A 27,667-nucleotide genomic window follows, 5' to 3' on the forward strand; every position below is an offset into this window, starting at 1 on the left:
GTAGAAAAAAAGAGAGAAAGAGAGAGAGAGAAAATCGTGGTAATCGCGAGGTGGAGACTGCCGGACGGGAAAGTACGCGGAAAAGGAAGGGAAAAGGAAGAATTCGTTAATTAAAGTATGGAGCGGCAGAAACAGTACATGAACGTTAAAAAAAAATCGAGCAACGGGAAGGAGATGGGGAGGAAAAGACAAAGATGGTGGAGGGAAAATAGAAATAAGAAAGTCAAGTCGCGCGAACAAGAAGTCATATTTGTGAATTAAAGAGGAGCGAAGCCCCGCGCGTTAGAAGTACCTTTGAAAAATCGAGAGAGACAGAGGGAGAAAAAGAGAGAGAGAGAGAGAGAGGGAGAGCATCGACCATTCTTCTAAGAACTAAAAACGAGGGAAGCGTTCAAGCACAGAGTAAAGATTGAAATGGAAATAAACCGGGCACACGATGGGGAAGTTCAAGAGGGAGTTTTCATGGTCGCAGAAAGAAGCTCCGAACATGTTCGTAAGTTAAACAAGAAGACGACGGAAACTCGCGGGAGAGAAACTTACTACTTATTGACTAAAAAATCGAGAAAGTTAAAAAGGGGAGAAAAATCGCATGCAAATGAAAGGATTATCGCGATACTGCGAGGATGATGCCTGAAATCGTCCCCGTCGAAGGGTATTATACGAGTGCGGTGGAAATAAATGTGAATCGGACGAGTAGTAACATGCGTAAAACAAGAGGGAAGGGGGGGGAGGGTGAAGTAACGATACTGGCAGAGTTGTAGGTAATATTATAAACTCCGACAATAAATATGTCATAATGGAAATAATATGGGATAAACGTAATCGAAGGCGCAATATAAATTTCTACAGATGGGACATTCGAAACACGGGTTGGCAGATGATATTAAATGAAGCGCGCGCGAATAAACTGCACTGCGTAGCGGAATAAATGTTTTCGTTGTCAGCAGAAACGCGGCATTATGCAAAACGACGGTTCAATAAATTTTGGGGAAACAATAGGAATGATAAATAGATATTGTGTCGACGTCAAGCGAATCATTATGAGAAGCGGTGTATTTAAAGCGGCATTAACACAAAAGCGAAAACAAAATGAAAAATTAAGAGACGATCGTTACAAATCGCTTAACCATAAGAGCAACGTACAGCAAATAACTGTTATTAATTGATAGTATAATCCGGCGATTAAATAATGAGATATTTAATGAGATATACGATGAAAGAGAGAAAATTAATGAGATATAAAATTTTACCTTAAAAGAACTATAATGATTATGATATATATTAAAAACTCATTTCATTTCGTTCAACGTACATAGGCTTTACGCGACAGAAAACTCTTTAGCATCGAAATACTAAAAGTAAATGCAAATTACGCTTGGATGAAAAATTGAAATAAAAAATTACTATAAAATAAAATCGATCTCATTATTTAATCACCAAACCTTGTGTACATTACGAATTAAAATTTTCGTGTTATTTAAAGCAAGCCGTGATTAATATTCGTACGAAAGCTCGGCATAAACTGAATGTTAGTTTAAAAAATAAACGGACGTTGTTAAAACGGTCATATTTATCTCTCTGCGAGGAACAAGGTCAAACTGTAAAAAAAAAGTGCCGACGGGGGCGAAAGAATCGTTGCCCGTCCTTATAAATTATCGTTGGGACTCTCCCGCGTGGGGACAGGTGCATAAAATGCACACAAAGGAGAGCAAATATTTAACGGAACTGCATGGAGAGAGGCGGGACGGCTCAATAAGTTTGAGAGACAAAAGGGTGATAAATTGTTATTGTACCCGTAGAATAAAGTCACACACCGTTGTACGAACAGGTGCGAACGAGGAACGCTCGATTTTCCTTGGCCCGTTATTGTGCGAGACGCATAAGAGCTGAAACGCATATTTCACTTTGACGTCACCGACACGGTCGCATCGGCAGCTCCGAATGCAATTGCATCACGCAACGTAGTCGGCTGAATAAAGTCCGAGAGGCGGAATGATAAATCGTTGTCCCTCTCCCCCGCGCGCGCGTTGAGTGAATCCGGTGTTTCAGCTGTGCACGCGCGCGCGCGAACGCCGGGCGATTTTCAAGATGAGCAATGCGAATAAAATAAGTACGTCGATGTGTTCGAGAATGGTCGAGAATTTTCGTGCCACCTGACGCGCGCTTTACGGGCGCAAATTATGGAAAATAGTCTGTCGCGCGTATGCCGAGGAGTTCGAATATTGCGATCGATTGAACGGTTAACGCTAGTTATTGCTACAAAAAAAATTATTGTCTATTTTAATATAATAGTTGAATCTGCTAAAAATAATATATAATTACGTGAAATATAGAATAACACGTATATGTATGTGTGTATTGTTTTCAAAGATAAAAGTTAATTTGGTTAAAGAGTTTATGTAATAATTTAAACAAAAATTTTTAATTGTCTTTCAAATGTTGTTTAAATAATAATCATATTTTTTATATAAATTAATTATCTATTTTGTTGCAGTTTTGTACAAGGTTTACGATTACCGAATATTACACTTTATTGAATTTATCAAACACTTTTCAAATAAAATGCCTAACAAAATTGCAATAAACTGGATATACTGTTCTATTTTATTTCTATTAAAAACAAAACTATAAAAATGTTAAAAATTATTTTATTCAGAAAAATAAAACTAAAAATATTAAAAATTATTCTATTTATAAAAATAAAACTATAAAAACATTAAGAACATTTATTTAAATCATTTTTATTTAAGCCATGATGTATAGATCTTTTGAAACAAAATAATTTTTATTTAACAAAAATGTTTTGTAATTCTATTTTTTAAAAAAACTTTAAAATATTGATTTTTAGTATACACTTCATACCATACATGTATATACACATGATACCATACATATACACACATATATATGAAAAGATTTTATTATAAATGTTTTGTGTCGTATAAAGCTATTTAGCTACAAGAAGATTTTAAAAATAACACTATTAAGTTATTTTAGCGAACCATTAAGCTCTCTTTGTACATATAAGACATCCTGTAAATAGTTTACCTTCCTGGTTGTTTCCGAGAATAATCAACTCGCCGTCTTCCCTCCTCCAGGTGATGTTCGGCGTCGGCGACCCTGTTGCTTCGCAACGCAGCGAAACGTTGCTGCCCTCCCTCACAACCATATCCGTACTCGTGGGATAATCCAAAATATCCGGCGGAACTGTTGGATAAAAATTTTGATCAGGAATCCTTACATATAATATACATACATTTTCACGGCCGATTCACGTATAGAGTAGTTTTATAAAAATAACATAAGAATGAAAATACCTCGAAGTCATAAAAAAAAATGAACGATGCGCTCAGGAGCACAATGTTCAGGGAGAAAGAGAGAGAGAGAGAGAGAGAGAGAGAGAGAGAGAGGGAGAGAATCGACAACGAGAAATCTGGGACGCCAACTTCCATTTCGCGAAATACCGCGAAGCAATTTTCGATATGCTATCGTTTGGCGGTTTAAAGGCACTACACATATATATATATATATATATATATATATATATATGTGTGTATACAGCGTATACAGCCTCAAAAGCGATGCCACGGGCCGAGCCCAAAAGCGAACTTGATTTCACCAGTCGTCCATATCCTCCTACAGTCGAGCTCAACCTTCGAAACAAACGCAAATTTTGCAAAAACAAAGATTTTCTCTTTTTCTCTTGTCGCCCCTCTCTCTCTCTCACACATACACACACACACACACATTCTCGCTTTCTTTCTCTTTTTTATTGAAACGTATACAACCTCCGGATTTCTATCGATATTAATTCAACACGTGAGGCACACAATGGACGAACCTACGACCTCCAAATAACCAATCTGACTCTTCATCGGGTCAGTGTTTATCTGGCACATGTAGTTCCCCCGGTCGCTCTCGCGGACATCACGTATATGTAGCAGCCACGTTTTGTGCTCGCTGTGCGTAACGCCGATTCTGTGATTCTTCGTTATCACGTGATTGGCTATCGTCAGGATGGTTTGCGTGTCCACCCGCAGCCATGCCACCTGAAACAGAAAGCCGGTACGCCGCTTCAATCGTCTGGAACCCATCCATCACTCCCGGTCTTTTGTTCTCCCGGGCCGCCGGTGACCGGTGTCATGTGACACCGCGAAAACGCGTGTAATCCGTTACGCTACGGGGCAATTAGAACTTTCTGACGCTGAAAATCTTTCATATTGTAAAAAATCGATCCAATTGATCCGAATTAATTTTATTATCGTCGCGCAGATTTTACCTCTTCCATTCTCTTCCCCTCCCGTACAATTAAAATTAACCATTACTATTTGCCATTACCTATACGCGAGTTGGCGTTAGTTGCGAATATCAATGGAAATTATCGGATTTCAATAACAGCTGAATTAATCAAGAACTAATCGAGAACTAATCAAGAACTAAGTATGGCTCGATCGAAGCTTGGATTTGAATTATAATGGTAAAAGTGTTTCTATTTTTCCTCTATACGGGAGCGCGGAGATATTGCAATACTCGTGAAAACTTGATTAGTCGTGAGACACATCGGGGAAGGCGAGCAAAATATACCCCGGCCCAATAGAGCAACTTTTAGGGTCAAGTAATGCGGTAACGTGGAAATCGGCCCACCCTACCCGCAAACCGTAGTTCGGACATTGTTGCCATTCAAACGTTTCTGCATAGCCGGTTATTGTGAGGCCGTACTACAATCGGTAAATGCGGCTTTGTTGGCATTGAATTGCGGACCCAGCAGGCTTAGGAGGCCATCCATTGATGGATGACGTAATGACTTTAATGACAAAGCGTCATCGGATCCTCAAACCCGACGAGTTTCCATCGTATGAGTTCTACCATCGAGCACTTTGTCGATCTACAAATTGCACGTGCATTTTGCATTAAGCTAGAATTGTACGTCGTACGTATAAAGACGATCCCAGTGCGTCGCCTATTCATTTATCCAAATAACAATGCGTGATTCTATTTCGAAGATGATCTTGTACTCGGAGAGCGTCGTAACGTTTTCAAGTCTACTAGTAGACGTCTTAAAATTTTCAAGGTATCTTATGAAATTGTTAGAAAGACGTCTGTATGATGTCTGTACGACATCCTTTCTATTTATAATCTTTCATTCTCTCAATATTTTATCAACGGGATACGTGAAACTATAATGTTCTCCGTCTGGAATTTACGTTTTACAACTTTTATATAATATAACGTTAAAACTCTCGTTTTAATATATTTATACGTTTTTATAAATTTTTATATCTCGTTTTAATATATTTTACAAGTCGATTCTATATTGATTGTAAATGTTGTTTTATTGAAACATTTTTATTTTAATAAATATATTTTGCAAGAATTTCTATTGTGTATTTTTTCGCTTCTGACGCCACGATTCGAGATAGTAGTGATGGGTGAACAGAAGCATTAATGAGACGTATAGTTTTCGCTGTTATACATAGCGTATTTGTTTGAAAAAAAAAAGACGTAAAGCCAAACAAATTGAATTTCGCAAATATATATTTTGAAATATTGAAACTGCCCGATATTTATTACAAATATCAATTTTTAATCTACAAATATAATTGTTTTCTAAAAATATTTTTATTCGCGCGCACGGCTAGATTTACCTGCAGACCAAAATATCACCATATTAACCTGTCAGCGAAGTGTTAATTGCATCGCGACATCGAAATAATAAAAAATATCAGAGTATCGGATATTAACTGAGAGTAAATAATTTTTATAAGCTGTATTACATTTAAATTGACTGTACCATATGCATTGTAATCAAATGTTGCAGATGGTAGAACAAACATATTACATATGCTCCAAAAAATATTTCATAAACTTAATAAAATTCTTTTCAAAAAATTTCGATATCTTTAACATGATAGAGTCCTAAAAAGACGTATTTTTAAAGACATCTTAAAAAAGACGACCTTCGACCGTTTTTAAGATATACGCGTGTTGCTTGCTTAACATTTGCTTAGTTTCGTAAAGTGTTAGCGGCCTTCATAAACGGCGACTTAAGAAATACTGTATTGAAATTTATCGATAAAACTATATTAAAAAGTTAGAAAAATCCTATAACCCAGTTGATGTAACAATGAGGTTGGGATAAAATGCCCCGAGTATTGTATAAGTATATCGTACAATCTTTGAACTTACCGTTGGCATCTTGCCACCGATCAGAATTTATGTCAGCTGCTCGAGAAGGGTATAGAGAGGAACAAAACAACGCTCGATAGAATGTTTGATAGAAGAGCAATAAATTTTCTACATAAGAACGCGCAAGGAGAGGCCGTCGGGATAATCGCGGAAGAATAATAGTTTCCCTCTTGTTGAGATGAAATGGAAAAACTTGTTCACGTGCGAATGTATAATTTTTTCTAAATGTACGCACCGTTGTCGGAAATGAGAGATTTTAGTCCGCGAGTTCGAGGAGCGATGGCTCCCCATCGCGCTCCCACCGTCGATAAAATAACTGCTGTTCCCCATCCTATCCTGATTTACGAACCCGTCGTTAACGTTCAGTCAAGGTAATTGCACCGAAACCGCAAGAATTCGCCCGACAAAGCCCGCTCCTTTCCTCCCCCTCGGAGAAGCCCCACCCATCCCCGACAGACCAAGGAGCAAATTCTCGCGTCTACTTACAAAATCCCCTCTTTAATCTTTCTTCGAAACCTTCCTTCACTTTGTTCCGCCGCTACCCCCGATATTTTTCTATTTCGCCATTACAACGCTTTCCTCCCTTTGTTCGCCGCCAATTGGATTATCGCGACTTTACTCGATTTCCCCACCCTCACCGGCATAGTTTAGTTTTTTCCTTATAATTCTCTTCGGGGGAAATTATTTCCCGGTCTGAGCCATACTTAATTCTTGTTTCCGTAATCCACTTGATACATTCCACAAACCGTAGGTACTACAAAATACTTACCGTAATACAAAATACGGGTGATTTCGTGGGTTTTAGAGGCTGTTACCGAGAATGTGCAAAATGATGTCTCAACTTCCTATTTTGGAATCATAAGAAAAATTGACAAAGGACACCGGGACCGGTTGTCACAGTTTTAAACAGTGATTTTTAGAAAAAAAATGACTAAAATTTTTAAATACTGTATGTATTATATATATAATCCACCTACATCCCTTAGATATTAAAAAAATATCTTCTTGAATACATCATGTTACAAAGAAGCTACAAATTTTGCATGTTACAAATCATTTTTGGTGTCGTATTTTAATGTCAGTTTTATATTTCAGAAGAGAAACTGTGAAACATAATTGCTTATTATTAGTTTCTCTGTGAAGCTAAACAGTTCATTTCTAAATGTCTGAGCCCGTTTTATACGCGACAGAAACTTCAGCCATGATATCCTACGCTGAAAAGCTTGTATTATCACAATCAGAAGTAGCGCGGTATAAGACGAAAATACCTAGTTGACGTTAAGTTACTATAGCTACTAAGAAGTAACGGTAGCTTCCGCTAATGACTGAATCATGTCCTCGAAAGTTTCGTTTCTTGTCGCGAGAAAGTAATCGCGCTGCTCTAACCAAATTTATAAGAAAGAGATTAATGAGGACTATCAATTTGCTAATGTTTCGTATGGGATATAGATTGGAAAATCGTTAATCGCTAATGTCGTCGATGAGGACCCGCGTACTTTTCGTGGTACATCTCCTCGCATCGGACTGGCTCGAATCGGTCGAAACGGTTGACGTTTGTACGCCCCTTTGTAACGACCTAGGCGAGACGTTAAGAGCGAGCATTTGCGGCCACGCGGGAACAATACCGGCACGTTCGCCGTATTTAATCAAGCGACTGTGCGCCCGGCGCGGCGCGGCGTGCGGCTCACGCTTTGCGTTAACGGACCGTCTCGCAATCGTCACGCGAGCGATTAACGTGCGTTACCGGCGCGAACAAAGGAACACACTTTCTCTCGCGGATATTTCTCTCTCTCGACGCCGTTTAACTGCGGCTCTGCCTCTGGTCCGTTTGCAGTCGGCACGATTATAATTTCCTCAATATCCTCAGTAAAATTACAAAGCACGGCGGTAGAAGACGATGCGATGGAAAAAAGAAGAAAATATATCGTCCATTTGTGCTGCAACAACGACATAACTCAAAAATTATCTTTTTTTTTATTGCAGAAAAAGAAACGGAAATATAAAGGGAAAAAAGGACATTTATTTCTCTATCAATTTTTACAATTATTATTACAAGCAAATACAATTATTAATATTACAAATTACATTGTAAAATTACTATTACATATAATAATTTCGCTTATTACTGTAATACAAAGTTTCAATGAAATAAAGCATTGAAATTCATTTTCCGGAAAACTATCTTTTGAATTGTGTCATTATTGCAACAAATGAGCGATATATATATATATATATATATATATATATATATATATAACTAGAATGAATTAACAAAAATTTTTCATCTGTTATATTGCAGCAAATGAGCGGTATACATAGCTATAGTGCGTTAACAAAAACGTTTCATCTCGTTTTTTTTTGTAACCAATTGACTTGTTCAAAATACGTCAAAGAGAAAAAACGGAATGGAAAATTTTCGCTGGCTCAGCCTGTATTTGTAATGCGAAAGATGCAGATGCGTCGACATTTTTCAACATTTAAAATTTTTGATTCTGAATTTCGAATATATTTCATTCTCTCTCTTTCTCTCATCTCCCCCCACCCTTCCTCCTCCATTCGCGGCAAAACTCGTTCGCCGAGCTCGGCTGACCGATATCTGACGCGCTTTTCGAAAATCGCTGATGCGTGTTCACTGTGCGAACATAAAATCTGCATTGAAATCCACCGGTCGAGAACGGCAATATGTCTCACGTCCGGGCATAGTCAGCCATGAAATACTCGTGCAGAGAGTGCGTCAACGGAGCGTCTGAAATTCATTGTCCGCGGCACGGCCATGGCGGTTTAGCGTCCCGTGTGCCTCTATGGCGATTCACGGGACCGCGGCAAAATGGAAACCACGCGCCAAATATGCGTCTTTCCCCTTCGTCGGGTTTTGACGGGCGCGTCGACCGTACATATGCGCTTTTCCCCGATTCCTTAAGCGTACTCTCCGTATACGTATATATATACATACATATATACGTAGAAGTCATATTTTACGGACCGTGCCGGATTATTCAATAACACGGAAGGGTTTCTCTGTGTTTTCCGATCGATATTTATCTCTCTCTTTCTCTCTCTCTCTCTCTCTCTCTCTCTCTCTCGCGAAGGTATACGTTCTGTATGATTTTCGGCTGATCTGCCCTGACAGATTTATACGGTATCTCTAGCGGAATATATTTATAGTTGAATGTAAAAACAAATCTTCGCGCGCGTATGGAAGGGGAGAGATAAAAAAAAGAAAAAAAGGAAAAAAGGTTAAAGGAATATTTAATGAAAAAGGATTTCGCGCTACGTGTATACGCGTATACGCTAACAAGCGGCGTAAGTGCATGTATGTCGGCTGCGTTGTATATAATTCTGGTTTAGCATATAAAACATGATTTACATGGGACGAACGCCGCCGCCGCCGCCGCCGCCGCTACGTCCCGATTTATGACATCGCCGTAAAGCGAACAGCGTTCCATTATCTTCCGCTTCCGTCGTTCCGTCCCCGTGTTCCGCCACTTTCGCGCCACCCTAACGCGCAAACTGCACAAGCGCTGTCAATCACTCACCCTCAAATCACATCCTCCCTCTGCCGTGCCCGGGGAGGCGCTAACAAGGTGACTGCGCCTTAAATATTTCAGCGCGTCCTTTTTTTCCCGCTCCCCTCTCCCACCCTCGCCCCCTTCACTTTGCTCGGTCTCCCCCCCCTCCCTCTCGCGCGTTCTTTCCCGGGGCTCCCGTTTCCCGTGTGCCGTATGTAGGTACGTTCGATCGCGACAGAATGCAAATTTGTCCGCGTCCGTCGTCCGGGCGTCGGTACTACTACTAATCGATTGATTGCCTCTCGCCTCGAGGCATTGACGCATTCGTGCGATTAATTTCATCGGAGGGGAGGGGAGGACGACGACGACAACGACGACGACGAGCGACGCTATTTACATGTCATCGACGTAAGGGCGGTCTCGTTTTCCCTTTTTCGGAAGTAAAGCGGAAGTCGGACGGACGGCGCGTGCGAATCGAGATTAATGCAGAAACGAAGTGTCTGTCGCGTGCGAGATGCGCAAGAGTTCTTTTTTTTTTCTTTTCGTTAAACGTGTGAATGAACGTCACTAGGGTGGTGGCCTGGCGGGTGAAATGAGCTACGCTATCTTCCTTTTCCGCTATACTTTTAAACTGGATTACGTCTACTTCAGCGCGAAGGGGTGGCTCGAAGGGGATCGTTCGGGCGGGCTTTTATTATGGCAGACCCGTACCGTCGGTTATGACGGTTACGTGAAACGCGGGCGTCACATCCGCAAGTATCGCGAAAACGTATTAAAGAGGATGGCTGGGCCGCCGTTCTTTTTTTTTTTATCCGTGTGCGAATACGCGCACGACAACGACGACGACGACGAGTTGGGCTGCAAATTGGCGCGAGCACTGAGGGAGGAAAAAAATGCCACGAGCGTCGCGTTACACATTTGAGAAGTTGAAGCACCCCGCCCCGAGGCACGAGGGATACTATGTCACGTTTTTGTAAAGTCTCGTTCTCCTTTAATTAAAAGACATTCGTCTGACTCGCACCTTGACCTGTGAGCGACGCTTCTTTGCCTGTGAGCGCGCTTTGCTCCGTAACTATAAAGGCCTTTCCGTCGCTTATGCCGTTCTTCTCGAATTTTTCAATTTGTCAAACGATCGCTTTTGCTTAGAATTTCATTCGCTTTGTTTAATTAAATTGAAATACGTTTAAATCACGTAGTTCATTGTTCCTCGTTTAATCGCTTCAATATATTTACTCCGTTATGGATGCATGGTTCGTACAACACAGGCATCATTATAGTTATAGCCTTGGACTTATAAGTATAAAACACAAATTGGCATAAACGTTCAGTATCTAACAAAAAATAAATTAAAAACCATTTTATTTAAACAAAAAATTTATTTATATACAATTTTAATATTCTGTTAGTTCGCCTGTGGTTTCTCTACCTTTTCCAAGAAAACGCAATAAATTGGCAGTGCTTTATACTTAAGGCCAAGATATATTGTGGCAACATTACAAATTGCAATGCAATATTTATTTAAGACATTTTTTAATTATTCCACAGTACTCTGCAATTTTTCAGCGCTATAAGGGAATATTATTTATTTATTCATCGTCGTATGCTTGAAAGAAGACCACATCACTCGATAGCGATGCTTAATCCGTTTTAAATATTCACTTTCGTAATCCCCTTAGAGGAAATGTCGCTAACCATTTGGTTTCAAGTACATCGCGCCTGCTTATATATTCTCTCCCATAATTTCTTACGCTGGGAGACAATAAAGCGCACGGCGACGCTAATGAGATTTATTTTCTTACGTTAAGCCGCTTACTCTCCACGTGTCTCCGGTCTTAAGTTACGACCCTTCATTGCGTGTCATATACGTCCGCGCTATATAATTAGCGGCTCCCAGGTATATACGCGTATTGTATTTCTGACACATTTCGCACGTACCGTCCACTCTCGGAAAAATAACACGTCAGCCCGGCGACACTCGATTTTTCATTTTCGAGTTACTTTTTTGCGGAAATGATACTTGCCTTGTAGCACACGCGGGGGACGAGAGGACGCTCTCACAGTCTCACTCGGTCGGCGTTAGTGGAAGTAAGGATGAATTGCCGCGACGTAAAAGCGCATCGCTGTACGGTGGCGGCTGATGGAGCGAGAGAAAAAATTGTAGCGAGATGAAAGCCGAAGAACCCTCGCGTGCAGAGACAGAGACAGAGAGAGAGAGAGAGAGAGAGAGAGAAAGAGAAAGGAAGAGCGGGGAAAGTATTGAGACGGAAAAAAAGAATTCCCGCGCTTCGTCGTATTAACGATTAATAGGGTGGGGGAGGACGGACATTTCTTTCGTCGTCTGCAAAATCTTTTCGCATTCATCCCTTTCCCCCCTCCGCACCCCCTCCCTCCCCCACGCCCCCTCCCCCGCGACCCCCTCTCTTCTCCTCTCTGCTCGGCGACGCGAAGTAACGCGGGTATTGTAACTTCGCACGTAACTGGATTCTCGAAACTCTCCAAGAGCATTAAAATGGACGAAGTGAAGTGCGAGGAAACGAATTAAGCGCCCGACTCCTGAAGAGGCACACCCGTGGACAGTGCACCTCTTCAAGACTCCGATACTTAACAAACAGCTCGTATTTCATTTGCAGCAGATCACGGCGCCGGAGATTTAACGCTGTGCGCGCGACAACAGAAATGAAACGAATTCGAGATACGAGACGCCTGTAATCCCCGATGACTTTGCCCCTCCGATCGTCGTTGCGCCTCCCCGATCGTCCGACATCTGGCGCGCTTTTGTATAGGTAGGTATACGCCTCCGCTCTCTCCAGTAAATTTTTATTTTCGATATACAATAAGTGATCCCGGAGCTGCGGCGTAAAACTTACGCCGCGAGGAGATCACTTCCATAAAATAAATTGCGAGGATGGTGATGGGCGCGAGAGGGGCGGAGATAGACGGAGGGGGGGGGGGGCGATCGTAAAATTTGATTGCTTTCTAAAACGCGCGCTCCGCGCGTAAGCTTTACATGGCGAACAATTAAAGTGCACCTCATATACCCTCAATGTATTAAATAGATATTGAAACTATAAACGTGGTGGAGAGAAGGTAGTGCGCTCGCGCGCGCGCGCGCGTCCGCCAATTTAATTGCTGTTGCCGATTGCACGCGCATTCTCGTTGCACAACCGTAAGCACATTTCACTGTAATTCGGTGTGTAAAAGCGAAATTTTTATCAGATACGAATCGAATATCACGCGTTTTTATACAGCGTACACAATTAATTCTGTTAACATATCACACGCGTTGCGACCTGGCTATCCGGAGGGGTAGCGGAGAAGTTGACAACAAAAGAATTAAACGAAAACGCGGCCACCGACGTGACGCAGCAGTTGATTCAGAAATAAAATTCCAGCGCGGGATGAACTTTCATTATTTGCAGAATTTCACATGCGGCTGGCGCGCCACCAGGAAAATAATAACGTAACATTTCACTTCGAACCGATAGACATCTTGATGCCCGCGTAGTCGTTCGAGGAGACATTTTGGTACAGAATCAAGACGTTAGACCAAAAATATATTCATGATACCTTTATACGTATCAGTTTCAACGTTCCCATACTTTTGTAGTAAAACTTTTTTTGAACGTAATTCGATGAATATACTTATCAGCATTGGCGTTGTTCCTCGCGATCAGTACAGTGCATTTATTTATAGACATTTGGGGTTGAAGACCTAGTATGCCGAAGAGCCAGGGGCAAAAAATGAAAATATTTTCGGAGAAAAGTATAAAGTGATTTTCTAAAAAAATGTTCTATTCTTTCATTATTTGTCCATGTTTCTTAAATAAGTTTTAGAAGTCTAATAGATATTAATAATGTTACATAATTATTTACTGTTTATTCATTGAGGGGAGGAGGAAAAAGGGTTTTAGGATGCTCAAAGATCACAAACCCGTAAGCGCAAATTTTATAAACGCGACCTTGCCCGCCGATGTCTATGAAAACTAGGTAAGCAAAAAGCAAAGTGTCACTTCACTTTCGATTAAAATTTTCATATCGATTATAACCGAGCCAAAGGCAAAACGCCACGATATGGAACGGTTAATCCAAAAGAGTATGTAGATTTTGCGGGAGCGTATTCCGATAATAATTTATGGTAAGTAATTCCCGCGGTTCTTGGAATCGGGTTCGGCGCGCAGATTCATTTTGAATCGGAGGCGGGGAAGTAGAGGGAGAGAGAAAAAACGAAAACGTTCACCGCGTATTACTTTTTCCCTCCCCCCTCCCCCCACTTTCCTCCTTTTTGCTCTTTCGACGCGAAATGGTTCGCTAAATGCAATTTACGGCGGCACTCGCAGTTCGCCTGTCGCGTTTCGTTAACTTAAGAGCGGAAATTGTTCGGCGATAAACGCATAAAGTGCGATGGGAAGGTGCGAGAATTGATCAAACTATAACCGCCGTGAAGCCTAATAATTCCGACTAGGGCATAAATAGGACGAATAGGTAATCGACGGGATAACGCGGGGCCCAAGAAAATCCAATCTTGAACGGAGAGATCGATGTGAGGCGGGGGGGGGAGAGGGGGAGGGGGAGAGGGTGGGAAAGTTCAATTTATTGCGGTTGACTGCACTCGCTCGATGCATTTATGTAAATGCTGTGTCGATTATGCGTCACTAGATACGACAACAGAGAGGAGAGACGAAGTTTTCAAAATGTACTTAGGCACAAAGTCTACCTAGTACGCGGTGTTGTAACGTCCCCCCCTCGGAGTTTCTTGAACTGCTTAATTTATTCTATCCTCGATATCACAGTTGTTTACTTCCAAGGCTGCGCCGAGATAAATCTTCTTTAGAAGCTCCTCCAATTCTCGTTCAGGAGCTTACACAAATTGATTTATATTCCCCGAGTTATAAGTCAGAGCGGAAAGAAAAGCACGGGTTGATCGCCTTATGAAATACCGGGCCCGGAATAATTAATTACACTTGTGATCTAGTGTTCATATCGATCCTACCAACATCTGTCCGGTAAAATTTTAATTTTCCTAAAACGGAGGTCTTTAATAACAGACGAAGATCGCAAATGAAGAAATATTACCCGTACCCAGTGAAACGACCTGAAAATACGGACACGAGATATCCAAATGGACACATCGCCATTTATTAAACGCCGACCATAAATGTTAAAAAAAAAACATACAATTAAACGTGTAATAGGCAATCCGGGAGCAATATTCGCGAGAAATGCGACGCATCATGTTTTATCTCTCACGCAGTCACGTCGTTTTAAATTGAAACGTAACGCCGTTAAATAATGCGATCTCGAAAAAAATAGAAAAAAAACTTGCTCTCTAATTGTACCAACAGTAATACACTATTGAAACTGTTTAGTCCGCCGTTGATTAACAGCGCGCCAGCTGTGTTGGTTCGCACGTTCATGTGGCGTATCGATGAAATAGATATATGTATACGAGCCGTTGCGCTACCGGAGTATTCATAATCTCTTCTCGCTTTTTTTTTTACTGAATTTTCTACAAACAAAACGTGCGTCTGCACAAGGATGTCGCGGTTAATCGTAAATCCAGGTATTTTGTAATGTTACAATTTTGATGATCGCGCAAACCTGCGTGTCGGTGCGATTGATGCCGACCGACGCAACGCCTCGTTGACGAGGCACACATCAACGTCGTATGTACTTTATATGTATACATTCGATGCATTGCGAAATGCATTCCGGCTGTTGACAGTGGGCATAGTTCAATGTAATATAAAAACAACATGGACAATATGGATAACTGCAATTTCTGAAATGGATATAAATTCCCTTTTGGTGTCTATTTACATTTGGACAGCGTCAATATATGGAAACGGAATTGACCGCGCTCTACCAATCCTATAATAGCAAAACGCGACCCTGTCTTGTCTAGAAAAAAAATAGAAGGGAAAAAGCGGTGTACAGCTGTGTGTACTAGATGTAACTCCAAATATTGGCAATTTCTTTCACCGCGTGCAGCATCGTTGTTTCGTTGTTAAACAAAACTGAAAAATGGACGATAGAGAAGCAAGTGACGCGAGTCAATCTATATACAATATCTATATACAATAGTTGTGCAGCTTCTCAAAAATTTTGTTATAACAATAATAAGAATTTTATTGAGATGTTAAAAGACGAGAGAGAAATGTCTCACATATAGATAAAATAATGCCTAAAAAAATAAGCAGTAATGCTCCTGACGAGCCTTTAGACTCTTAATACACTTTATGTAAAACTAAAAATAATAATAAACTAAAGAGAGATAGTCTAATTGCAAGAAAAGATAAAATTTTATGAATTTTATCATACAACAATTTCTTCAAGTTAAATTTATAAAATTTTACATACGTATAATGGTGAAGTCTTGTGCACGAATACAAGAGACCATGGAAAATAGTATATATAAATTAGATTTATAGATACAATTAATATCAGTGGCAATGAGAATAAGAATGACAATGATAAACATATATGATCAAACATAAGATTTCACATAAAATAAAAAGACGGCCATAATCTGTTTTTATTTTAAGACTTAAGTAATGCCTTAAGATGCTAATACTCTGTGATCGGTTTATGATATCTTCAGGCTGTACTTAATAGATGGTCTTGAAAAAAAGAACGGGCCATAAATACCGGGAATAGATACTAGTATATTTATAAGATACGTAATGTTAATACATATATAGATTTATAAAGATGTAAGCGATCATAGGACAAATAATGAAGAACAAAAAAGATTAAGGGAAAAGTTAATGGATAATCAGTGAGGCTTGCAGAATGTATTATTCACTATATGATCTCGTATAATATGGCGCGTCTAACGTTTAATATCAATGCATATCCTCGTCGTTGTTCGGCGACCGACAGGGCACAAAACCCCTTTCACTAGTAATTCTAATCACACGCGTGACAAGGCACTGGATGTACGAAGGCTCTTCAGCGCACGGCTGGGGCGAGCACTTTAAGCGCGCGTTGCTCGATATTTAGTGCGGACGCACACGGTGTGCCCGTACACGGAGAGGCCACGGGTGGCAACGCGTGTAATAGGTAGAGCACGAGGCACTGACCCTTCCTCAGTTCGAATCTGTTCCGCGAGCTCGGCTCTCGGGCTCGGTGCCAACATCCTAATTATTCCTGCCCCGTTAAACCCGTTTAGTATATCGATTTGCTAATCCCCCGCCCGTTTCTCGATCTAACCTGCACGTACCGATATGCGGGAGCACTCACGGATTCCATATGTGCAGATCCGCGCGAGATCCAGAGCGTCTCCACTCCTGTGAATTTTGAAAGATATCCCCCTCACGGAAATGGCAGGAGATTAATAGGTATATATCGAACGCGCGAGCTTCGACACTTGGACAAGTTTAACTCGCGCGCATAATTCGCAATATAATCTACATATAGGTGAAACGCGTATCATCGCGGCGCGCGTTGCGCATCACGCGGTATTGTGTGCTTTATACTCGCGCTCGCCGCGCGTGTCGTAAATACCATTATTACAGCACACCCGACTGAGAATTTATATATCCGGCATCGTTTCGCTAATCGGAAGACACGCGCGGGCTGCAGGCAGGCAGACGGATGCATCAACTATCCGACGATATATAGCACGCGCGCTGCTGGATCATTAACCGCGTTTATTCGCGTATGAAGCCATGAACGGATTCAATTGGGCGCGTCAGTAACGGTAAACGGCCTCCGCGATTATAGTGCACGACATTCACGGCAATGAAACTTAATCGTTCGACTTTGCCGTTACGCGCTCGCATCGGGCATACAGTTCGAGAAATAAGTTTCGGTTTTCTTGTCGGTAGATTAAATGGAAATCCGATGTTGAATCAGCGATGCGCTTCGAGACGATGGCCCGATATAGCCACTGCAGGGAATAAAATGCAAGGCGCGATCCCGCCGTAATTATTTACTCCTTGAGACCCGCTGTCATCGGACTAAATGCCTGTAAGACGCCACTTTACATTCTCGCCTCTGACGTTTACAGTGGCGGAAATTAGTCTCGTTTTGCCGTGCTTAACATTTCATTCAATAAAGACCGAATTAAATCAAAGGAAAACGCGCTTGTTTTACCCCGAAACCTTTTCATATAATTGTCCTGCGAAAGTCGCAAAATTTTCCAATTGTAAAATATAGAGTAAAATTAAGTACACGGAAAGAACAATTTTGTTGAATCCAGATCTGAAAATAATTTTTGTTTAATAGTCAAAATTATTTTGTGCGAAAGTCAAAATGATTTCTAGAATATCAAAACGTTTTATAGCAATACTTATCAATTTTAACATTCCAACAAATTATTTTGATGATTCAATAAAAAATTATTTTTAGATCTGTTTTTAGCAACATTTTTAAGTCTTTTAACAAACGTTCTTTCCGTGTACTTTATATATTTTATTTTCCATAAAGTATGAAATACTTAATTTATGTTTAGAAAATTTTCATTAGTTTCTCCGTTAAGAAACTATTCAAAATCACAACGATTAATCACATTTCAAAATCACAGTTCAAAAATTTATTATACGCTTATATTTAAATAAGCGTACAATAAATAAAACGATAAGTAAGCGGTAATCTCGATTTAAAAAGTTTGAGATATGTCCCTATCGAACTTCAATGAAGTTACTTCAGCAATTCTCTTTCCAATTTCCAGCATACGGGACAGGCGATCTGTATGTGAGTCACATCGGGCTATCTGACCCCGTTGATCAGGATGCAATATTTTCAGAGGAGTGATCAGTTACCAAACGAATCTCTTTATAAAGAATGAAATGGAAGCGGCGAATATTTTCGCCGTTTGAAAAATCGATACTGCGTCGATTTCCGGCCAATAAATAAGAAGAACAAATTCCCTTTAGCTATCTCCGCGTAACGGTATTTTACTTAAAAAATATGATTACTTTTTCAAAAGAGCGCATTAAAATATACATGCTCGGAATATATATGCATCCGTAAACCTTCATGTTATCAAACAGATGTTAAATACATAACAGCCCGCTGCGCGTTTAATTTATATGTAATAACGTCACGTTATACACGTTATCGGTTATATCTGCAGACCGGCTCGATAATGCAATATTTCTCGACAGTCAATTACGTATAGATAATCTATCGGTGAAACGAAAAACGCGAAATAAAAATTTTTCCTATTTCCACGTAGGAGCACGGTGGCAGTGCTTCCGGTCCGAATTCACAGCCGCGCCGAGCTGGTGGGAGCACATATATCTCCTCCGAGGGACAGAGAGATAGATCGGTTGACTATCAGATAATTAAATTCTCCCGCCTCGGGGCGAGGAGTGCCCCGAATATTTCGCGGGTATCTCGAGTAAGACGAAATTTGGGGCGGCAATCATTTTTAAGAACGGTTAAAATTACGAAGAATGCTAATGCGCGGCCGGTCTCGCGCGACTATAGTCTCGCAATGGTCGGGCGCACGACCTCTGCGCGCGATTCTCTTCCGGCCAATATCGTCGATTATCGATAGTTACTTTATAACGTGACGCGATAAATAATTAATATTTATACGTATACGGAGCCAACTATATACGCATTGAAGCGCATAAAGTGCATAATCTGCATATCGCGTGTGAAGCGGCGCCGAATATTGTCGCCCTGTATACGGCGGCGTCGCGGCGCCGAAGCGCTACCGAAAAAACAAAAAATGAAAACAAAAAAAAACACACACACACGGTAACACGAAAAACGGCACCACGCGGATCTTACAGCCGTATTTCACAAAAACGGGCCGGGCATGGTGTCAAAATGCGCGATACATTGCGCCAGCCTGTTAAATAATAACCGACTATGCTCTATCGCCCGGAGCAAATATTGCGCGTGTACCCACCGCAGAGAAATATACCGCGTAATATAAGAAAACGTATGTTGCACACACCGTGGCAACATACGCGCGCGGTAACGCGGTATCGCGGTGTCTCGCGGCGTGTGTGATAATGGATTCAACGAGTCACCGCGCGAAAGGCCCTAAAGGTCCCGCGGGGCACTTGAACAAGCGCCTGTAAAGCTGCGGTATTTTGCTATGATAATTTTTCCCCTATCGATTTTTTTTTACCCCATTTGCACGTTCCCCTTATTTTATTACGTTATTAATGAAACGGCCGTTTTTACTAATTGCAAATTCTAAATGCAAATTTCGTATGTAAATCCGGACGATGGTTTATCTTACGCTTTAATATGCGTTTAAGCGGTATCTCCCGGCATAATTCAACCTGCATCGCGGCATCCGATCGGTCTAAGGAACGGATGATTCAATCTAGGTCTCCTTTCATTTCCTTCTTAATATATAGCGACATTTCCCCTCGTGGATGCTTAAACGGCTCCCATAGGAAGGAAACGATTTTCATCACGGGCGACTTCATTATGCGGAATGAACAGATAGGATGGAATTGAAACCAATTACGCGTAATCGCGGCGCGATTACTACTTTCGCCGCGAATAACGTAAACTTGTAGGATTTCCTAAAAGCATTCGCACAGCGCGAAAGAAACTTCGTCATTAACCCTCTGAGACGGTATCGTCTTATCATTAAAAAAAATAATCGTTTTACTGATTTTACTCAAAAATAACTTGTGATTGAAGAATCCATCGAAATATAGAATGGGGGAACTACGAACTTGAGAGGAAAGTTAAACAACTGACGATTGTTTATCAGAAGTCTTATGGAAGTCTTTACTCAAAGAAAATTTAGTTTTAAATCACAATAATTGATATTCATATATTCAATAATAAACTATAATTTTAAACAAAAAACAAAACCCGCTTCGGCACTTCGCGTGCAAAGTAACTTCGAATAGCAAGGATTTTGTTTTCTTTAATTATAATTTACTTTGACAAAATATAAATGTTATTTATTGTAATTTGAAGTCGAATAACTTAAGTATTCTTTAGATAAAGATTTTTTTCCTTTGAATAAGGACTTCTATAATTGATAAGTAATAAATGTCGGCTTTATTTAACTTTTTCACTTAGGCACGTTTGAAGTTTCCCTATTTTTCCCTCATAAATGCATCATTATAAAAAAAAATACGATGCTCGTGTCGTGGTTCACCCAATTCTTCGTGTGACTTAGTCTATTTAAATTTCAACGCGGAGCATTTGCGTAATATTTCATATGCATTATTAGCGTGTGCGCGGGATCAGTTCTTAATGTCCGTAACAGCTACTATAAGCGGATTCTATCTTTCTTTACTGCACGCTTAGAGCTCGTGAAGAGCGTAAGTCTCTTACCAGTTGCGTTTGCCCATTCCTTAAAGCTTAAGTTTCTTCGAGCTTAAATTGCACTTCGACCACTCGTAAGCATCACACTGAAGCTCCGTGCTTTCAGTTTAATTCGAGGCAACCATGAAGGAAACTAGGAAAATGGCCAGCCGAAGTGCTTCGTACGCGTGTGTAACATCTTCTTGGATATCACGGAAAGTGTTAGAAATTCCCGCTCTTAGCAACGCGCTTTAACGTTTATCTTTAGATAACTATGTATAGCACTGGTGTTGGACAGTTACTCTGGACTTTAAGCTAACGGAGCGAGGAGATAAAACATTCTTTATCCTACGCCAATGGAAAAATACTGGTTTAGTAGAAAACCGGGTAAGAGTTTTTAAGAGTGTTTAAATTACGCAAGAATTTAAATCTACACGAAAAGAACGATTTTACTGAAGTATCTAAAAATTTAGCTAGCTACAGAAAATAATTTTGTTCAACCATCAAAATAATTATGTACACTGATTGCTAGAATGTCAGAATTTTTTGCAACATTGCTTTTCATGTTTTAGTTATAAAGTGAGTTGAGTTAATTACTTGATTATATAATTATAATTACTTGATTATATATTTATAATTAACTAAATATCAAGATAGACCGTATAATTATAATTATTTAAATTTTTAAAATTTCAGTAAAAATCGTTTCTTTCTATATGTACCTAAAAAAAAATTACGACCTTTCCTGTTTGCATGCAGCATTGTCGTTCAGAATTTCAAAATTGATACACGCGAATTGACAGACGTGCTTCAAGTGCGCTAACGGAAGGGAAGAAGAGTCGGACATACGAAGCACGAGGTAATTTGTCAAACCATATTATCTTGAAATATCTAAATCCGTGCACGCGTCCGGCTCGAAAGAGAAATCCCATTAATTATTCGCGGGCAAATATCCATGACGTGAGAGCAATTGACAATTCGTTCCTGACGTTCAATGTTTAGCCGGTAGCCAGCGGAGCTAAATCTATCGCAAATATTGAACACCGTTGATCGTCCGTATATTGGCTATAATTATTTGCATAGTGCTTCGTACCGATCGTATATCTTGTCGCGTGAGCCGCTGATCAAGATAAAATCGATCGACCAGTAAATCACCGCTCCGCGCGCAAGACGCTCCAAACTATTAGGCTTTGCCAGGAGCAAAGACTAATGTAACTATAATATCTATGATATCAAGACTGATATATGGGATTTGAAAATATCTACGGTATACTTTTAACTCGAGTCTTTTTTTTTAGAACAGTGCGTTCTCTCGCATTGTATGATTTTGGCGCAATGAAAACTCAAGCGGCGATGTTGGCCCGACTCTGCCAACATCCGTCGAATCGGGATCGGGACGATAACAATAAAGCGGAAGTTGGCCGGAGTTACCTAAGGGGAGCTCGATTTTTATCTTCGGTCTCGTGCCAAAAACAATTAACCTCAACGATTAAGGTCAGATCTATAAGGGGAAGGATTTTCGTCGTACTCAACGCTCCAGATAGATCGTTACTTTCTCCCGGTTCTTCATCAAATTTTTATATATAGGGAAATTCTTTCTGGCAACATCAGTATGCGTATTAAATGGAATTCGCGAGTGGGCAAAATGAGAAAAATAACACGATCGATAACACGCGTTGCGTTCTAATTTTAATTTAACGTGTTTTGCATCGTGTGTTTGCGCGGACGAATTCGCGCGTGTATTCATTACGAGAGATAATGGAGGGATATAAACGTTAAATTACCACATCTGCGTGCGAGCATCGGCATGCTTTAGCTGGATTATTTTTATAATCCCACCTCCCCCCCCCCCACCTCCTCCCGTCGCAGTGGAGCGGAAAAAAATACAATCGAGTCGCCGACAATCAAGTGTGTCGCTGTAAGTGCGGATTTTCAGTGATTATTTTATCAACTCGGTGTATAACGAACGCAACAATAACGGCTGCACCAAAGCGATACAATTGAAGTAACGATCACACATGTGAGCGAAGCGGTATTTTATTTTTCCGACTACATGTCAATTCGACTAATTACATTCTGGTGAATAAAAAAAAAATGTACGATGTAAAACGTTTACTCTAGCTCAATTCGTATTTTTATATTTAAAACAAAAGCTGCCAAATGTAATGAAATATTTTTCATTTTTATAATTAATGTAATATAATAAATATATTATACTATGTGTGACTCTTCGTAATAACGACTATATTGTGTGCACAGTTCTTATATAATTATACCTTATGTAATTATTATATTATCTGAATTATTTAATATAATTCTTTATAGTGTTTTAAAATGCTCGTTTAGTATAAATATTATTAAATTGCTTGCCAATTTAATTCGTGATTATACGACTTTATAATAAGTTTCGGTTTAAGATTCAAAACCGACAAATAATTGGCGCTCAATTTGCATGAAAAATGGAAAATGTACACAGAAAGAACGATTTTGTTGAAAGGTCTAAAAATTTTACTGAATACAGATCTGAAAATAATTTTCAAAAGTTAAAAAGTTAAAAATCATAAGCATTGCTATAAAACGTTTTGATATTCTAGCAATCATTTTGACTTTTCAACAAAATTATTTTGATTATTGGACAAAAATTATTTTCAGATCTGGATCCAAAATTGTTCTTTTCGTATGTATAAAGGAATAAAGTCAGAACTCGACTGGATGTGAAAGTTCAAATTTCAGTTATCTTAGAGTTTCACCGGCAGCGAAAAACCTTCTTCGCAGACGGAATTAGATTTGTGGCCCATTATAAAGCTGGGCGATAATATTGAGAAATGAATTTTGTTATCTATTTTGCTAACGTGTATTGTATATGAAGACTGAATAAGTTCACTTTACTTTCTGATTTTCCTTCGTACTATATTGTATATTACTGCGAAATCCTATTAATCTCAACAATTACGCACGTATATGCGTATTTAGATTCAAACACGCTTTGATACTTAACGCAAAGCGAAAAGAATGAAGACGAATGACTGTATTGATTCGTGCATGCAAAAGCACTGTCATGTATCGGCGCACGCATTACGAGAAAGATGATAGATTGAGAGTAATATTTCCGTCGACCCACTTTTCATCGGTAAGTATAAGTCGGAAAGAAATTATTGCATCGAGAATTCCTCCAAATCTCTGCCCCGAGTATCTCGCGAAATTGCATGATCGGGTTTAGAAAGAGGGCCTGGATTTAAAATAGCGAAATACCGCTGCGTCAGGATGTTCGCCGAAATGGGAAATTGAAGCCGCGCGTCTTTCCGTTTTTTCTCCGAGAAGAACACGAGAGAGACAATTACGAGGAAACGGATCCATTAAACGCAAACCACCCGCGGTTTGAGGAACATACGATCGTATCTCACGTACGCTGACCCCATCAGAGAGCCGATGAATTTTACGCGCGCGGTTCGTTAGACAGAGATTTGTGTGACGGACGAAAAAAAAAGTCCCGTCGCGAGAAGAGAGCGGGGTAACAGCTCCGTTAATTCTGATCGTAATAAAGTTCGGGCACGCGAATCGGCCCAAGAGTAGAGTCAATATTTCACACAGGCGCGCGCACGTCCACTCGGATTTAGACGCGCGCGCGCGCGTTCCACACACGCACGCACACACACACACACACACACACACATACACACGTCCATCCGGCAAGTGGTTGAATTACCGCCGCCCTTCCATTACGCGTGATGAATACTTCAGCGCACTTGTTTCTCAGACGTAATTTTCCTGAACGGCGGCGGTCTCTCTCGCGCTCCCAAGATTCCGGTACCAGCCACAACGACCGATGTGTTCCGCACGTAAACTCACCTAATCCGATGCGACGAGGCGGCAAGGAACCCCTCGTCTTCTTCCCCCCCCTTCCCTACCCTCCCCCCCCCCCCCGAGTAAACTCGCTCAATTTTAAGAGGGCCATGAAAACGTTCGCGCGGCTGTCGAAAAGAGCACTCTGGCTACCGCGTCTCTCGACGCGCTTGCCGCACGTCGCGAACGTCCTTCGCGGGATAAGCGGAAACGAGCGCGGAATGTAATCCGTCGGCCAAGTGGCCACGTGGGATCGAATGCCCGGTACACTCGATCAAACGGAAAGTGTTTCGTTTCTACGATTTTCCCCCCGAAAAGACCCCCTCCCTCCCTCTCCGCGAAACACAGGAAGTTAAGTCGTTCCGTTTATCTCGATACGACGCGGGTCGTTCTCGTTTTCCAACAAGCGCCGGGGAAGAAACGTGATTTCCGCCCCAAACAAGATTATAAAGATTCCGGCGTCGCGCGCGTGGTGGTATCTCTAGAATAAAGCTACATCTCTCGGACCGCTCGCGACGGTAACGGAAAAGGCTATCGATCTGTTAAGGAAATCCGCCAATGCGAAATAATTCACGAGGACGTGTCCTATAGCTAGGTGGAGGGAAGAGAGGGGGAAATCTACGTCCGTTGCAACGTGCGAGACGCGCGCTGAAAGCTCCGTAAGTTATGTCACGCGACGTACCAGACGTCAGATACAGTACTTTAAAGTCTCTCTCTCTCTCTCTCTCTCTCTCTCTCTCTCTCTCTCTCTCTCGCTCCCTCCGACAGTAAGGGCTGGGAACTGCGTCGTAGTGATTGCGAGGGTGCGGGCATGTGTCCGGGACTGGTAGCGAAGCTTAAGCGAATGAGACTGGGAGCGTGACAATATGCAGACAATGGTAATAACGTTGGGCAGCCCCGTGACTATCTATTGTGTCTTGGTACCTCTAGAATTCTCTCTTCCACGATGAATGCGCGCGCCCGTCTTTCGGGACGATTACCGGAGATCTTCGACGAAATTTACGACGGCAATTTGCGTACGAGCGGCAATTCCGCCGATCGAAAAAAAAAAAACTTGTCCCCGCCGCTGCTAATTGCGGATGTAAACTGAAACTCGTGTGTAACTCCCCATCTGAGTAAATACTATATACCGCAGCTGGATCAATTTCGTAACGCATTAGCGATGCGGAACAGTGCATAGATGGCACACAAATACACAATAGTCGCCGATGGCTGAGGCAAATGGTATCAGGTGGCATCATCCCTCTCTTCTCCACCCCCGTCTCACCAATCATAAGCCGCGTGGAGCATAATCGTTACCATCGACCAGCACGATCGCGCGGCCCGTTTTTTCCATTGCGCACTTTCCATACCATTCCAACGAAATTAGTCCCGGTCTGGGCGATAGTACATATATAGAGAAGAGCGCGGCCGAATAATAGTCGGGCAAGTATCGATCGCGCAAAATGTGATTAACCGCTTGATGGCTACCATTATGGGTCTCCGAATTTGCATGAAACTCCAATCAATAATTCACAAGTTCGATTAAAGCGTAATCAGAAGACAATTTTTCATCGCGGCGATGACATCGGCGTTTCAGCTGACAAGTGCAAGTGCCAACAGTGACGTCGGGCAGAAAGAGAGAGAGAGGAGGGGGAGGGTTGGCGGGGGAGGGGACTTTAACACGTATATAAGGTACGATAATAATCGTAGCAACGTTTTACCGCGCGACCGCGGCTATATAATTATTATCTCCGCTGGCGTTCGCCAGGCAAAACAGCGCCCGAGATAACTTGCGCCGGTTGTGCGCGGATTCCCCGCCCTCCTACTACACCCCCGCCGGCGCTGATGCACAATCGAGTCGCGCGCAAAATGATGAGATATATCGCGCCCTCTCCCTCACCGGTTACGTAATACCGGCGGGCCAACATTGTCGAATCCTCATTGTTGGCGCGGGCGGAGTGTAAATGCGGCAATAATCCCGACGTGATATATAATTATGTCTTACGTGGCACGTTATTACAGATAGGCTGTGTGTGACTCTTGGCGGCCCGCACACCAACGTATCCGTTCACCTCCTGAACTCCTTCTCCTCATCCTCCTTCCTCCACCCCTTTCTCTCTCTCTCTATTTCTCCTCTCTCTCTCTCTCTCTCTCTCTCTCTCTCTCTGTCCCACCATTCTCTCTCTGGAGGCCGTTATCTTCTCCTCCCGGTGCATCTGCCCGACTACCAGGTAATACGAGCCTCATATGTAAATCCCATTCTGATTAACATTCACGTGTACCAACACGCAGAGAGCCCTACATCACACACCAGGGTCGACCTCCATGCTCGCCCCCTTCTCTCTGCTCACCACTTACTCATAACTGCCTCCGTGATGCGGACAAGCCTCCCGCGCGCCCGAGCGACGCGACGCGACGCGAGGCGAGCGAGCAAGCGAACTTGTTTGCGACGAAATTTAGCCGGCCAACATAATACGTGACGCAAAATTGCATTAGGGTATTACGTGACGTGGCGCTTGTCTTGACATATTAGAATACATATTCAAAGCAGTCCTTGTTCATTTTCATTTTGTGTACGCATTCTAATTTATACATTTTTAAAACCACGGGATTTTATAATACAAAAATTATAAATTATTTTGCATCAAATAAAAAATAATATTCAAAATTTTTCTTATATTCTGTGCAAAACTGCAGAGATACTTACATATAATATTTAAAGAGAGAACATGCAAAATATTTATTTGCCGTACAATTCTTTTGATTTCCGCATTACAATTGATTTGATTACAATTCAGTTGACTTTACATTAACATACAAATGGGTTTTCGAAAAAAAATTTTTCTTATGCTAATCAAATGCTAAAATATCGGAACAAATACTGCACACAGTATAACAATTCGTCAATTTATCCG

The 27,667-nt window shown here is 41.2% G+C and overlaps 1 protein-coding gene across 1 annotated transcript in view; it reads right to left on the reverse strand.

Annotated features, from left to right (window-relative positions):
- Nucleotides 1-27,667, reverse strand: part of LOC105456371 (neurotrimin-like) — a 163,642-nt gene that overhangs the window by 24,062 nt on the left and 111,913 nt on the right. The window contains exons 3-4 of the mRNA XM_011700339.1: nt 3,842-4,049; nt 3,049-3,207 (exon numbers count right to left, since the gene is read on the reverse strand). Of these exons, the coding sequence (XP_011698641.1) occupies nt 3,049-3,207; nt 3,842-4,049 (367 nt within the window). The remainder of the gene's footprint in view (nt 1-3,048; nt 3,208-3,841; nt 4,050-27,667) is intronic.

The sequence above is a fragment of the Wasmannia auropunctata genome, unplaced genomic scaffold (genome assembly GCF_000956235.1).
Source record: "Wasmannia auropunctata unplaced genomic scaffold, wasmannia.A_1.0 LD335709.1, whole genome shotgun sequence".
Lineage (NCBI taxonomy): Eukaryota > Metazoa > Arthropoda > Insecta > Hymenoptera > Formicidae > Wasmannia > Wasmannia auropunctata.